The sequence below is a fragment of the Ovis aries genome, chromosome 1 (genome assembly GCF_016772045.2).
Source record: "Ovis aries strain OAR_USU_Benz2616 breed Rambouillet chromosome 1, ARS-UI_Ramb_v3.0, whole genome shotgun sequence".
Taxonomy (NCBI): Eukaryota; Metazoa; Chordata; class Mammalia; order Artiodactyla; family Bovidae; genus Ovis; species Ovis aries.
Genome location: NC_056054.1, coordinates 87365404 through 87379384, shown reverse-complemented (window position 1 = coordinate 87379384; position 13981 = coordinate 87365404). Strand labels below are relative to the sequence as shown.

Genomic DNA, 13981 nt, shown 5'->3' with positions numbered 1-13981 from the left:
TCTCTACCCTGAAGTGTCTCACCCTCCAGAGTCAAGAGCCTCCGGGCCGGGTATCTGGGCCAGCGCTGCTCTAAACAAGGGTCTCGCCAAGATGCACAGACAAAACGGACTCTACCCTCGAGAGAGGGGGTGGCTTCCTCCCCTTCTCCCACTGCTTCTGGTACCGGGACTGGAGTGAACCAGGGGGCTACCGGGCTCCGAGGGGTTAACCCGCGCGGGGCTGCACGTGACGTGGATGGTTCCAGCATTAAGTCAGAGTGCGGCCCCCTCCCCTGCGCCCCCCCCCGCCCCCACCCCCTGCGGCGCGCGCCGCTCCCGGGGGCTCCGCGCCCCCGCGCCCAGGTCCCTCCCCCTTGGCGGGCGCTCACAGGCCGCGCGGGCAGCGCGAGCCCCGGAGCCCCCGGCGGCCTGTGCGCCCCGAGCCGGCATGGACCCGGAGCGCTGCGCGCCTTTCGGCGTGGGGCCCGGGCCTGGCCCCTACGCAGCCGCCGGGGACGAGCCTCCGGGCCCCCAGGGAACCCCCGCCGCCGCGCCTCACCTGCACCCCGCGCCACCCCGCGGCCCGCGGCTGACCCGCTTCCCGGCCTGCGGGCCCCTGGAGCCCTACCTCCCAGAGCCGGCCAAGCCGCCCGCCAAGTACCTGCAGGACCTCGGGCCCGGCCCGGCGCTCAACGGCGGCCACTTCTACGAGAGCCCCGAGGAAGGTAACGCGCGGCGCGGGGGCGCTCTCCCTTTTCACACCCCGGGCCCGCCGGGGCCTCCCCGCTTCCCTCTCCCGGTCGCCTATTTCAGAAGTTTCTGCCTCTCTCGCCCCTCTGCACGGCTCTTTCTGAAGCCGGACCGGAGGTGGTCCGCACTGGGCGAAAGGTAGCGCTGTGCGGGGAGGCAGAGCCACGCGTGCCTCTGGCGGCGGGAAAGGGAGGCGGGAGGTCCAGGGAGGCTGGAGTGGCGACGGCCCCGGGCCCCGTTGGGCCGGAAGACGGCCGGAACCGGGAAGCAGAGATCGTGCCTTGCCGGAGTTGGGCGGGAACTGACGCCGAGGCCCGGGAGCCAGGCTTAACTCTTGGCCCCGGTGCGGTGAGAGAAGCGCGGCTTTTGTGTCTGGCGGCTCTGAGAGTGGCCCGGATCTACAGTGGCCACGCCGGACTCAGCCGAGGGAGGTTGCGGCCTGGCCTCCCCCGGGAGAGGCGCTGCTGTCTGCGCCTTATGGCGCTCGGTACAGTGGCCGCGGTTGTTGAGGCAGTCCCGGGCCATTCTCAGATCAGAATAACTGTGTTCTTATTTCCCAGACTAACCTGGCCTCTCCGTCGTATGCACGGCGATGGCCGCCCTTCTAGCAGTCTTGGCTTCCTCACGCTGGATGATCACGGCGGGGCCGTCGGGAGTGGGCCTAAGCTCTGGGTGCCTTGGGCTGTTCCTGGGCTGATGCCCTGGGCGCTAACGCCAGTTGGACCGTGCGGTCTCCAAAGAGCGCGCCTAAGCGGGCCTGAACCCAACCCCGCGGCTGTCGCTGCACCAACTGACCTGTGGAAGTGTCGGTGCCCGCGCCCGCCTCATATTTGCTGCCACATCCCGAAGCTTAGGCCCTGAGCTGAATCCTTCGAGATCGCCTCCCAACTCGCCTCTGCCCCGCTGGCGCCTCGCGGGCCTCTGCGGAGTGGCCAGGCAGCTCCGGCCTTCGCCCAGTCGGGGCGGTGAGAACGTGTAAGGGAGGGCAGGGAGGTGTGTGGGGGTCAGTGGAGGAAATGAGCGAGTCCGCGGAGCTTCGTGTCTGTGCCCTTTGAAAGAGGCTCTCCTGATAAAAACCACAGTTGGGACTTAATGAGAAGCAGTTGGCCTGGCTCCTCTGATCCCAGCCAGACGGCGGCGGCCGCGCAGCGCCGTGAGCACCGCCCGGGACACAGGTACCTGGCCTGGCTTGACGCGCCGCGTTCGGCAGGACGCACCCTGCGGCTCAGCGTCCCTGCTGGGCACGATGAATCACAGACGGACAGCCGGGATCGCGAACGACCCCGGCGCCGAGCAAACTGCTGAGAGCGCTGGAGCAGAAAGAGCGGCGAGGAGGAATCTAGTGACCGCGACGGTGTCAACAACGAAATGCGTGGGGGAAAAAACCCAAAAAGTGTAAACAACCAAAAAGAGGGAAAAGGAAATTCGACAAAACAACAGTGGAGAGAGGGAAGAAAGAAAGGTAAAAGGCGGTCAGCGAACTGGGCAGAACGGAAAGAAATGAAGAAAGAACGAAAAAAAAGCGGAGGAGGATCGAAGGAAGAGGGTAAATGGAGAGGAAGGGAATGGACGAAAAGAGAAGCAGCAGACAATATGAAGTAAAAGAGGCATCCTAAAAGTGCAGGAAACAGCAAAATGGGAACAAGCAGGAGAGGGAAATTAACGGTGCGAGTTGGGCAGAGGACAGACCAAACGAAAAGGAGGCGCGGCGAATGCGAGCCGAAACTGGGTAGATCCCCCGGCCCGCCAGTGGCCTCCCCGGTGCCCTAGCTGGAACTCGGCTGGTGGGCGGGTGGCTTGCGTCCCTGATGTAGAGACGGGCTGCTAGGGAGAGACGGCCCGGGGAATCCGGGCCGTGCAGTCTGGTTGGTGGGAAATGTTGGTCAAAAGGGAGAACCCACCTAATTTCTCGGCTTTTAAAATAACAAGCTCAGAGCGTTTCCAGTTTAGACCATGAGCGAGCAGCTGTGCCCCCTCTTTTGCGCGATCCCGGCGAGGCCCTTAATTGAGCGCTCGAAAGCCGGCGCACCGCGCTCCACTCCAGCCCGTGGCCGCCGTTTGCGGAAAGCGCGCAGCCCGGGTCTGGACTGCGGTAGTGTCGGGGCAGTGCCAGCAGCCTTCGCGCCCTCAGCGCGTGGCTGCTCAGCGGGCCAGAGAGGTGCCTGGCCGTCCCCCACTGTTTTGCCGGGGCCTTTCCAGTCTGTCCTCTAGTTTGGCTTCTTGATCTCAAAACGCGCTCGCCGCCGCGGAAGCCCTGAGCCGGCTAACCCGGCTGGCCGCGCTTCCTGGGCCGGCCTCGGACTTAAGAAGAGTACCCAGTCGTCAGCTCCGCTAAGACTAGAGCAAGATTGGAAACCTCTCAGGAGAGCCTCAAGTCCCCACTGGGTGTTTCCAAACCGCGTGTAGGTCTACACCGGCTTCGGATCTTCAGCCGAGCTGGGGAACCTCAGGCTTCAGAGACCTCTGCGGGTCTCTTGCGCAGGAGCACGCGGGAAGTAAGCTTTCCTGCGAAAGCTGAAAGCCTGAAAGCCGGCTAGCTGGTCCTGCGGCATCGTGGACGCCATCCATGGAGGACAGCGCGGCTCCCTATAGGCAGCCCGAGTTGTGCGGCTTCCAAGCAGCCATGGCTTCCAGTCAGTCGCTGGCAGGACCGGGGGTGGGAGAGTGCACTGGAGAGAAGGAAGTGAGGGACCGAGCTCTGCTGATGCTCTTCCTGACTCTTGTCGTTCAGGCCGACAGACTGGCTGTGCAGGCCACCCGGCACCTCAGTGCTGGGCTCCAGGCTTCCAGTCTCCAACAGGGGCACTACCCCCTTAATCTCCCGGTGGCCCCAGTAGGTACAAGTGACTCCTGTACAGAGCCCGTGCACACTTTGAATGTACTCCGGGCTTACAGTGCATCATTCGCATGACAAGCTCAGACTACCGGCCTCTGTTCCCGCTCTGCCTTTCCTTGACCATTGCCCTCCATTTAGCCCATCTCCACCTCTTTTCTCTTCCGGGCCTTGCTTCTCAGGAGGCTGCTTGGTGTTCTGTGACGCAAGCCCCTGTCCCCAGAGGGAATTCTCTGGCCTCATGCTGGAGTCCTCCGGGCAGATGGAGGTTTCAGGGCAGTGGCACTGAGGAGGGGAGAAGTTCTGTGGTCGTCTGGGAGGGCTGCAGAATGGGCAGTCCCCGGAGGCCAGCAGAGGCCAGCCAGCTTGGCTCTTTTGGGGGGTAGCTATTCTGAGAAGGCTTGCTACATTTTCATCCCTGGTAGGTGGGTGGCTTAAGGTCAAGAAGGCAAGTCCTGGAGCCCCAGGACTGATCCTTCCAATCTGGGCATATCCTATCGAGACAGACACTGAGGGCCAGGTGAGAGCTGAGCAAGCCCTGGAGCTTTGGGGAGCCCTCTGCAGGGACATCAGAGCTCCTCTGACCCCCATCCCTGAGCCACCCTCACCCTTTTCTGCCTGGAGTCCAGCCATGCCTCCTCTGAATCTGAGCTACCAAGACCCCTCCCTCTCCACCCTGCAGTGTGTATGGTGCCCCTCCCAGTCCCCTTGGTCTTCCTGACCACTTAAAATTATCTGGTTCAAACTACCATTGAGTCGTCCTTCCTTAGGTCCTACCTGGTGGAACTACCACTAGAACCAAATGTATCGCCCAGGACTGAAGCAGTTTCCCCACCTGTGCTCCACCTGAATCGAGAACGAAGTGTCTGGGTTGTCACTAGGACTAGCCCAAGGGCAGGCCCTACCTGACTCTCCCCGGCCTCCAGGACACATTCGTGAAGCATAGCTTTTTTCATAGCCCGGGGAGTCCTGGGAGGTCACTCACCACCTTCCAGCTATGGGGAGCAGGGAGGGGGTGAACCTCACCCAACTTGTCCTCCACAAGGAGACAGGGACGCATCAGATCCAGAGCTCCAGAACCCATCTCTTTGATCCTATCTCTCAGTCTTTTCTCTCCTGCCCCTCCCCACTTTAGTGAGCCAACACCAAGTCCTGGGAAAGAAACTGCCTCTTGGTGCCAGCTTCCTGGGCTTCCTGGGGGCCAAGCCCCCACTGGAGATGGGCCTGGGGCCAGGGAAGGGGCTGTGTGAATCAGTTGGGCGTCTGTGTGGCGTCGCTGCTGACATCCCAGAGGACTGTTGAGAAGAGATTTCATGGCGACGCTGCTGGGGGTCCTTGCCAGAGGGAGAGGGCGGGGTGATCAGGGTGACCTATTTTTCCACCATACTCCTTCGTGGTGGAGCTCCACCAAGCTTCCCAAATGAGGATGAGCACGTCAGAGTGGGGCTGCTGGTTAATCATGGGCAATGGGGGAGTCAGAGACTCCCAGGGAGTGGGGATAGACGACAACAAGAATGATGGGCTCTGAGGCTATGCTGTTCCCCACTGTTCCCCACCTCTCCCTCTCCGAGAGTAGCCTGTCACCTGTCTCCTGCTCCCTAAGGCTGGAGCTTCAGTGCTTGCCCAAACATCAATATCTTATGAAGAATCTGACAATCCCTCTTGAAGCTTCTTTGCCCTTTCTACCCCAGGACAGGAGGATTTGACACTGTCGCGAGACTGGGGGTTCAGAGAATAAGGCATCCTTGTCTGGTCCTGGAGCAGAGGCCTGGGCATGAGGGTACAGGAGCCAAGGCCTGCAGTCAGGGCTAAGGAGGCAGGGGCAGGGGCATCCCTACCCTCTTCTCCCACCCCTGGGCTTGGCCCTGCTGTGGCATCAATCCTGGCACCTCCACACCCTGTGGGATGCGCCACCACAGAGCGCTTCCCCGAAATGAACCCCCTCCGGCCCCAGCAGATCCGCCCAGACCACAGAGCACATGGTTCCCCAGGGCCCCCTCCCCAGCTGTAGGCTCAGCAGGCAGGCCTCCTAATGCCAGGCTCCCTTGAAGGGTGGCTGCTGGGAGGACGGAGGAAGAAGGAAGGGGGAGGCGGAGACTGAAGCGTCAACGTTCTTCCCCCTCCCTCCATCCCACCCACAAAACCCCCTGGTTCGGTTTCCATCCTCCTTTTTGTGTTTTCCATTGCAGCTGAGGAGAAGGCCTCCAAAGCTGCCAGCTTCCCCCAGCTGCCCTTGGACTGCCGAGGGGGCCCCCGAGACGGGACCTCTAACTTGCCAGGCTCCCCAGGCCCCTGCCTGGCCAGCCTGCGTGTCCCTCTGTCCCCGGGACTCCCCGACTCCATGGAGGTGGCCAAGAACAAGAGCAAGAAGCGCCGGAACCGTACGACCTTCAGCACGTTCCAGCTGGAGGAACTGGAGAAAGTCTTCCAGAAAACCCACTACCCTGATGTATATGCCCGGGAACAGCTGGCTCTGCGCACGGATCTGACCGAGGCCCGAGTACAGGTGAGGGCACCTCGGCCACAGGGCTCCCTGGCTGCCTTGACCACCTAGACCGTGAGCCAGGCCACACGGGGGCCAGGAAAGGTGGACGCTGGCACCACAGCATTGCCCTTCCCCACGCCTGCCCCTGGTCAGCCCTCTTGGGCTCTCCTCCATGCCCAGCTCATCTGCAGCCACAGGCTCGCAGCCCAAGTTGAGGCTCCTGTATGGGATGAGGGTGACAGCCTCCTGGAGTCAAAAGACCTATGTGTGTCCTAACTTTGCCACTTACTAGCTGACCAGGTGACTTGGGGCATGTCACAGTCTTGGTTTCCCAATTTAGGAAAAGAGAATGATAGTACTACCACATGAGGAGGAGTATCTTAGAGGATCACAGGTGTGACAGCATTTTAGAAGATGTGAAATGCTAAACATGTCTCAGTACCGCTCCCAGGGTAGCTGCCCAGAATGGGGAGGGTCCCTGCCCGGGGTCTCAGGATCAGTGGTGCTTAAAGCCAGCCTGAGCCAGTGACCTGTCTTGCCAATTCCCAGACCATGGCTGGGAGAGCCTGGCGGGAAGCCCCTGCCCACAGCAACAAACTCTTCCCAACAGAGATCAGGCCCTGGGGCTGGATGGAGCTGTCGCCAGCTTCACTTGGGTGGAGCCCAGCCTGTGTGGATGGGGCGGGAGGACAGAGGGATGCTGGGAAAGAGAGAAGGGAAGGGAATCCATGTCCAAGGCGTGCTGGGAGTGAGAAAGAGCATGAAGGTGGTGAGCAGGAGGTGGGGACAGAAAAGGGGGCTTCAACACGAGTCTGGCCCAAGAGGAAGACGGTCATTGCTGCCTTGCTCTGAACCTGCTTGATACGCAGCAGGCTCCCTGATGCCAAGCTGGAGGCCCCAGGAGAAGGGTTGGGTTTGGGCTTCCTGGGAAAGGCGAGGAGGTGACCTCTAAGCAAAGGAGATTCCCTGTCCCAGTGGACCCAGGGCAGAGCTCATGCTTATCACAGCCTGGGTGGGGGCCCCTCCAGAGGGAGGGGAGGAGGGCCTGAGGCAGGGAATATGGGAACCAGCAGTCAGCCTATAAAGAGGCCAACTGCAGCCTAGCAGAGAATGCCGTTCAGTTGAATTCAACATAGGACTCTATTCTGCTGGGTCTTCCTGCTTCCATGTTCCTACCAGGTAGCCCCCAAAACAGACTTTCAGAACTGTTCCCCAGGGCTCCTCAGGGCATGGGACCATCAGGGTAAGAGGCCCAGCTTTCGAGATAACCCCAGATCACATAAGCTGTGGAAGTCCAAATGTCACATCTCCAGACAGCCCAGCAAGCCTCAGTGGGGATTGTGGCGGGGGATGCTCTGAATAGCTGCCCCCATGGAAGTGCTTTGGGGAGGCAGTACACACTTTCCCCACTGCCCTTCTAGGCCTTTTCAACCCTAAAGGGGTGGAGGGATGGCCACAGGCCCCCAGACCTAGTCCAGAAGCTTCCATGATGACTGAGGCCCAAGTGCAGTGATGCTTGAGAGGAGCATGACACCACCCATAGACCCCGCCTCGTTGGGAGGAGTAAGGGGACCACCCACGGGACAGTGCAGGGGGCAGGTTCAGAGCTCAGAGGGGAGAGCGGGTGGTGACAGGGAAGAATTATAAGTAAAGTGATCAGCAAATCCAGGCTCCTCCATCTGTCTGCAGAGGTTGTTGTTGCTCAGTTGCTCAGTCATGTCCAACTCTTTGCACCCCCATGGACTGCAGGGGAGGGAGAGCAAATTAAGGAGCAAGGAGGAACCGGTAGTGGGCCCTCCCTAGCCTTGACCCAGGCCTGCTCTGGGATCTGCAACCGGGGTTAAGGGCCGGGAGTACGCCCAACTTCTTAGCTCTCTTGGGCCTTCCCTCCCTGAGTGAGAGGGGGTGTGGGGAGTGAGGGACTCAGGCAGGGTTACTTACACACACATGCAACTCCTTTTGTTGTGGCTCCCAGTGGAATCCCTGGAAAGCAGGAGAATGTGCTTGGTTTGGTTTCGATAGTGCTGGTATCTAGCCTAGAGCTTGGCATGCACACCGGCACACACAGAGCACGGCCAGGTGACGAATCCAGCCAGCTACGTGGGTGGCACACAGGTGAGCCGCCCTCACCTGCCAGCGTAGGGCGCGATGAGTATCATGAGAGCTATGCTGGGCTTTTCAGGAAGCCCAGGAGAGGGTGCCCAGCTCAAAGCTATGTGTTGGAGGGGTGGGTAGTGCAAGCTGGAAAAACCTAGGCAAAGGCAGGAGGAGCCAGATAGCAGTGTTTCAGACGCAGCTGGGGTGAGAGGCCACTAGGAAGAACTGAGTGTTGTTGCCCGACAGGAGACGAGGCTGTAGGGAGGGGCAGGGGTCAGTGCCAAGGGACCATGTTAAGGAGCTGGGCTTTAGGCTGTGGTCTTCAGGTTACCTTACTGCATTTCTCAAGTGCAGACATTGGGAAAGAGATAAGACTAGAAGCCCAACACGCGTACTTGCCCCGGGGCTCTGAGGCCACAGACCCCAACAATACCCTTACCAGACACAGCCAGACTGGAGAACCAGTCTGACTCAGCCTGGGGAGCAGGGGAGGGCCCACAGGGCCAGTAAACCTCTCTGGGTTTGGGCTTCTTTTAGGCCCCATCGCAGGCCCTGAGAATGATGTGAACTTGTAAGTTCCTGCAATTCAGAGTCACCAGCCTGGAGCCAGCTCCCCACCACCCACAGGAGGATACAGCCATCAGCTCTCTCCCCAGCGGGCTCCACGCCTCGTGGCTGCTTTGTCACCTTCTCAACCTCTCCCAACCTGTCCCCAGGTCTGGTTTCAGAACCGCAGAGCCAAGTGGCGGAAGCGTGAGCGTTATGGGAAGATCCAGGAGGGGCGGAACCCCTTCACGTCTGCCTATGACATCTCCATGCTGCCCCGAACCGACAGCCATCCCCAGGTGAGACCTCTCCCCACCCAGACTCAGGGCCTGGCAGTTCTGTGGGAAAGCCAGCTAGAGGGTAAGCTGAGGCCCCAGGGAGACCAGGAGCAGCCTTAGGGCTCCATGTGACTGTGGGTGAATCACTTCTTCCTCTGCGAGATGGGCTTTGACCAGTCTCATGAAGGATGTTTGTAGAGCAGTTGGAAATCTGTTTGAGAAGTAACGGCAGGGGCCTTCTGAGATGTCACTGTGAGTGTTGGGGGGTAGGTTCTAGACCTGGGCCAAGAGGAAGCTCTCTCTAAAGCTTCTTCTGGAGCCCTAAGGGCAAGAGAAGAGTCTCTAGGTTAGGGAGGCCCCTGGGCCTTCTGATTCATGGGCTTACTTCTTCTCTCTTTTCAGCTGCAGAACTCCCTGTGGCCCAGTTCAGGGTCTGGGAGCCCTGGGGGTCCTTGCCTCGTGAGTCCAGAGGGCGTCCCCTCCGCATGCATGTCTCCATACTCCCACCCTCATGGGAATGTGGCTGGCTTCATGGGGGTGCCAGCCTCTCCTGGAGCCCACCCTGGCATCTACTCCATCCATGGCTTCTCCCCCGCCCTAGGGGGCCACAGCTTTGAGCCTTCTCCGGATGGTGACTATAAGTCTCCCAGCCTCATCTCACTCAGGGTGAAGCCCAAGGAGCCGCCCAGCCTGCTGAACTGGACCACATGATCTGTCTCGTGGACATGCAGACTTGAGCTGCCCAACTCCGTTTCTGCTCCCAGCTGCTCCTACCCCACCCCGGCCTGGATGCCAGAGAGGACGCACCTCTGCCTCCAAGCCCAGAAGGTTCCTGGAGGCCCCGGCAGAGCAGCTGGGACCCTCAGGCTTCCGCAGGGAACGAGCTACGGAATCTTTCCTGTTAGAATAAGGCGAGGCTGCCCAGGAGAAAGGGGGCTTCAAAGCAGGTAGGACTCTTCCTGCCACACACTGGGTCCCCTCCCCCAAACTCTGGGCAGGAGGGAAAAAGATACTGCCCTACTTCCTTCAGCCTTCCTTCAAACTGTCAACCCTCCAGCTGAAACTGGCACCTCATTCAGGGAATGCAGGAAAATGGGAGGATGAAACAGGTTGAACTAGGCGTTCCTTGCCACTTAGAGGAGATCAGTCACAACCACGCAGATGGCCTGCCACCACAGGGGGGTGTGCACCCAGGGTCTGGTGCTGACAAAGGCCTGGAAACTGGAGGTCAGTGTAGAAGGCGCCCCTTCTCCCCGCTCCGCCACCTCTCCTCGTGTCCTGTGGCCCCTCCTGCAACATGCTGTGGAGACCTCTTCCCCTTCCAAGGGGCAGAAATTCCACCAGAAACACCAGTATTTGAATTCTCTTCCATGAGATCAGGCCACAGAAATGCCTTGGAAATCGCAGGCTCCCTTGGTTTACTCATTGGATGTTGGTAAGAATAAAACAGATTTCCCCAGACTCAGCCCTTGAGATTCTAAACCCCACTTTGGTAAAAATACTTTTGTAAAAAATGTGCTGCCCAGCATAATAATAAAGGTGGCAGTATTTTTTATACCAGGTGATTGTGTATCCTCAGGGTTTGGCACTTTTTTGCTCTAGGGCTGGTCTGTGCCTGGGGTCCAGGCAGGGATCCTAGAGGCTAGGGGGAAGATGAACCTGCAGCCAGCCCTCAAGGCCCACGCATGTCATGTCACCTGCCCAGGGTCCCTGTGGCTTCAGCTGGTACAGGAAAGCAAGGGGAAAAGCCTGGCTCTAGGGTTGCTGGGCTCATCTGGAAGGGAAAACCAGGGGTGGGAAGGGGAGTGAGAGAGCTGAAATAGCTTGTGGGTGAATGGACACTGGAGGGGAGATGGAAGTCTGGGGAGCCCACTGAGGGTTCTGAGCTTCCCTGGGCAGGGACCCCAGAGTAGTAGGGGTGGGGCCATCCCCTGCTCCCAGACGCCCCAGGAACATGTCTGAGCTGTAGGGAGAGACGAAAGCCAGGACCCTTTCTTGTGGTTTCAGAGTATTACCCATTCTATCCTTCATCCCCGCTTTCTGCCTTATCTTCCTGGAAGGCAGGAAAAAAGCAGGCCCAGCCCTCCCATCCTCCCAGTAAACACAACCACATTGCTCAGAGCAGCTTGGCCTCAGCTAGCAGCCCAGCTCCCCCCATCCAGGGCCTCCTCCAGGCGCGGAGAAACCCAAGCACACAAAGACTCCAGTGGCCAGCGCCATGCTTCTTCCCGAGGAGGGCGCAGATCCGTCAGATGGATGGATCTGCCTAGTCAGTGACAAGGCTTAATCACCCCCCGCCCCCGAGGACACCAGTGTCTTCCTTCTCGTCCCTTCACTTGAGGGCCTGGCTTCTAAGGCCCAGGTGTCCTGAGCCCATGTCCATCAGGAAGGGAAGAGCCTGGGCAGTAGGAAGAAGCTGTCCCAGCTACCACTGATGAGCAGCACCACATTCACCCAGCGGGTCAAAGATGAACTGGGGAGCAGACCCACCCTTCTACTTCCAGGGCTAAGAGCACTGTACTATAAAGCATCTTCACCTAAGCAGCAGCCAGCAAGATTTTGGACTGTCTCACAGAAGTCAGAGATGCAGAGAGAAAAATTAGTTCTGCAGATACTAAGTGCCCACTTGAGCCACGTCTTGTGCTGGCTGCCAGACATAGAGCGGTGGTCAAGAAAAACCACAACCCCTCTCTCTCACAGCTCAGAAAGAGGGAAGAGGAAGGAGTCTGTGAGAGCAAAGGAAACAAGTGGGAAAGAGACAGAAAGAGAACACAAAGTCGAGTCAGAGATCAAGGCAGCAAGGGCGGGAGAGGCGGGCAGGGCTGCGGCGGGCCCTGTGCAGGAGGGAGGCCCTGGTAGGGGAGGGCACAGGGAGGACGGAGACCAGCTGCTGGCCCCCATCCAGGGGCATCTGCCCACAGCTCATATTTTTCTGTCTAGTGACAGCCAAATGAAGAGAAAGCTAACTTTACAACCGCCCACTTCACACATAATGAATATGAATGGGCATCCCAGAGCCTGTTCCTGGGATTATCTGTGAGTTGACGGGTTCTCCCACTGACTGGGCCATCCCAGCCGGCCTGTCCCCTGGCTGGGACTCGGGCAGCCCTTCCACCTGCTTCCCATTAGCCGTCCTCCGATCCTCCCCTCCTCCTCCTCCACACCCTAGGCGTCTCACCCCAAGACACAGCCCCCAGGTCTCCAGACGCCCCTGCCCCCAGCCTCACTCCTCAGCCTAGTCAAGGCCAGGTTGGGGGCTCTAGTTCACCCTTTGAGAAAAGGAGAAGGGAAGTGGCCCCACTTGGAATCTTGAGAGGAGCTAGGCTTGGTCTCCCTCTGCTAAGGCTCCTCTCCGCTCCTGTGGGTCCCACCCAGAGAAGCCCTAGATCTTGATCCTGGCAGGGGCTCAGACACCAGACCTGGAGAGGAGAGCCCTAGCTAGCATGCCCTTCAGTCTCAGCTTCCAGTCTCAATCCAACATCAGGAAATGCTGCTTATTACAGCCATTCAATCTTCAGCCCCAGGCGCTCCCAATCCTTTACACATCAGCTTGAATTATAACCCCAATGCACAGACCCTCTGTAGCCCCGGACAGGAACGGAGCCCAGCATCCTCAGGAACTGGGCATTTCCTGTATGCAGCAGGGGCAGAACAGCCTCAGCCACCGGCTCATCCCTGCTGTGAGCACAAAGCATGCGCTCTGGGAGCCCTTGTTCCTGGTGCTAGAGCCCCCACCTTCCCCTCAACAACTGAAGGCTCCCCTCGCCTTGCCCCTTGCCCAGCAGGAGGGCACTGGCTGGGAGCAACGGGCCCTGTGAGGCCCCCCAGACGTCTGTCTCCACCACATTACTGCTTCCACTTGCTTTTCCGGCCAGCTCTCCATCAACTGTGAGCTTCTCAAGGAAAGTAAGAGCGTGGTGTCTTGTTCACCTGGACACTCAGGACACCCAGAACGGGCTCGGCCCAGACCTGGCTTCAAATGGCCAACCTGCCCAGAGCACTCTCTGTGGCCATGGTTAAGGCCTTTCCCCTCCCAGGCCAGCAGATGTAGGATTCACCTGCCCAGGCGTTACTGGCCCGTGCAGCTTTGATATTGTGTGTTTATTCTGTATAGATATATAGGAAGATATTTAGACCTTTGCAAACCAAGAGAGAAAATGGCACCTTTGTTAAGGTGAAGCTTCAGAGGAGAGATTGGGGAAATAAAAAACCGGGAAGGAGGTCAAAGCCTCAGCTAGGTGGGTTCAGGGAGCCAGGCTACATGGTGAAATAAGAAAGTGAAAATTTATCTTACTCAAACTGCAGTCTCAAAATACACACTTGCTATTGACCCTAGTACAAAACAGCAGAGAATCCACAATGTACACATAAATTGTGTTGAATCCCCTTGTCCCGTGCAAGTTACTTTGTGGTAAAGGACAATTGCAGGGACCTTCCATCTCCTAGGCCGTGTGACTTACATATGGAGCACACTGCTGGCTCCACCAGGCTGCTCATAAACACGATGGTGAGTCAAGGCCTGTCCTGGAAGCCCAGCTCTGGGCCTGGACTGAATCTCAATGGGCAGGTACTGAATGGGGAGCGAACAAAGGGGAGAATTCCCCCAGAATACACTTCCTTTATAAGTCAAGACCCCTTGGAGACTTAGAAAAACCCCATACGTGGCCTATAAATAAGGAAACTTGAAGCAGTTCTGAAAAGGGAACACCCTTTCCCAGCATCAGAACATAAGATCCTCAGAAGCAGAGCCTCAAGATCAAGCAAGGTGGAGGCAGACATTATCCAGGGACCCGAAGGCCGGAGGCAGGCTCCAGGAGGCCTCACACTGACGCTGGGCACAAAGGTGCGCCTTGCTTCTTCTTCAGCCACGTGGGCCTGCAGACCCTCTCTTTCCCAGGACTCCTGATGGTCTGCTTCCCCAGGCTCTGGGCACTTAAGTCTCCTCTCAGTCTCAAGCACCTGCCCAGTGAGGGCCCAGGACAGTCCACCCCTTCTCTGACCTGGCCCCTCCCC

At 58.9% G+C, this 13981-nt stretch overlaps 1 protein-coding gene and 1 long non-coding RNA gene across 2 annotated transcripts in view; one reads left to right on the top strand and one right to left on the bottom strand.

Annotated features, from left to right (window-relative positions):
- LOC114116343 (uncharacterized) overlaps nucleotides 1-1006 on the bottom strand; it is a 29803-nt gene extending 28797 nt beyond the window's left edge. The window contains exon 1 of the long non-coding RNA XR_003590272.3: nucleotides 641-1006. This is a non-coding gene — a long non-coding RNA (uncharacterized LOC114116343). The remainder of the gene's footprint in view (nucleotides 1-640) is intronic.
- ALX3 (ALX homeobox 3) lies at nucleotides 369-10523 on the top strand. The gene is made up of 4 exons (XM_012106972.5): nucleotides 369-704; nucleotides 5752-6068; nucleotides 8861-8989; nucleotides 9371-10523. The coding sequence occupies exons 1-4, from the start codon at nucleotides 428-430 to the stop codon at nucleotides 9677-9679; spliced, it is 1032 nt and encodes a 343-aa protein (XP_011962362.3). The 5' UTR covers nucleotides 369-427; the 3' UTR covers nucleotides 9680-10523.
- The last annotated feature ends 3458 nt before the right edge of the window (nucleotides 10524-13981 follow it).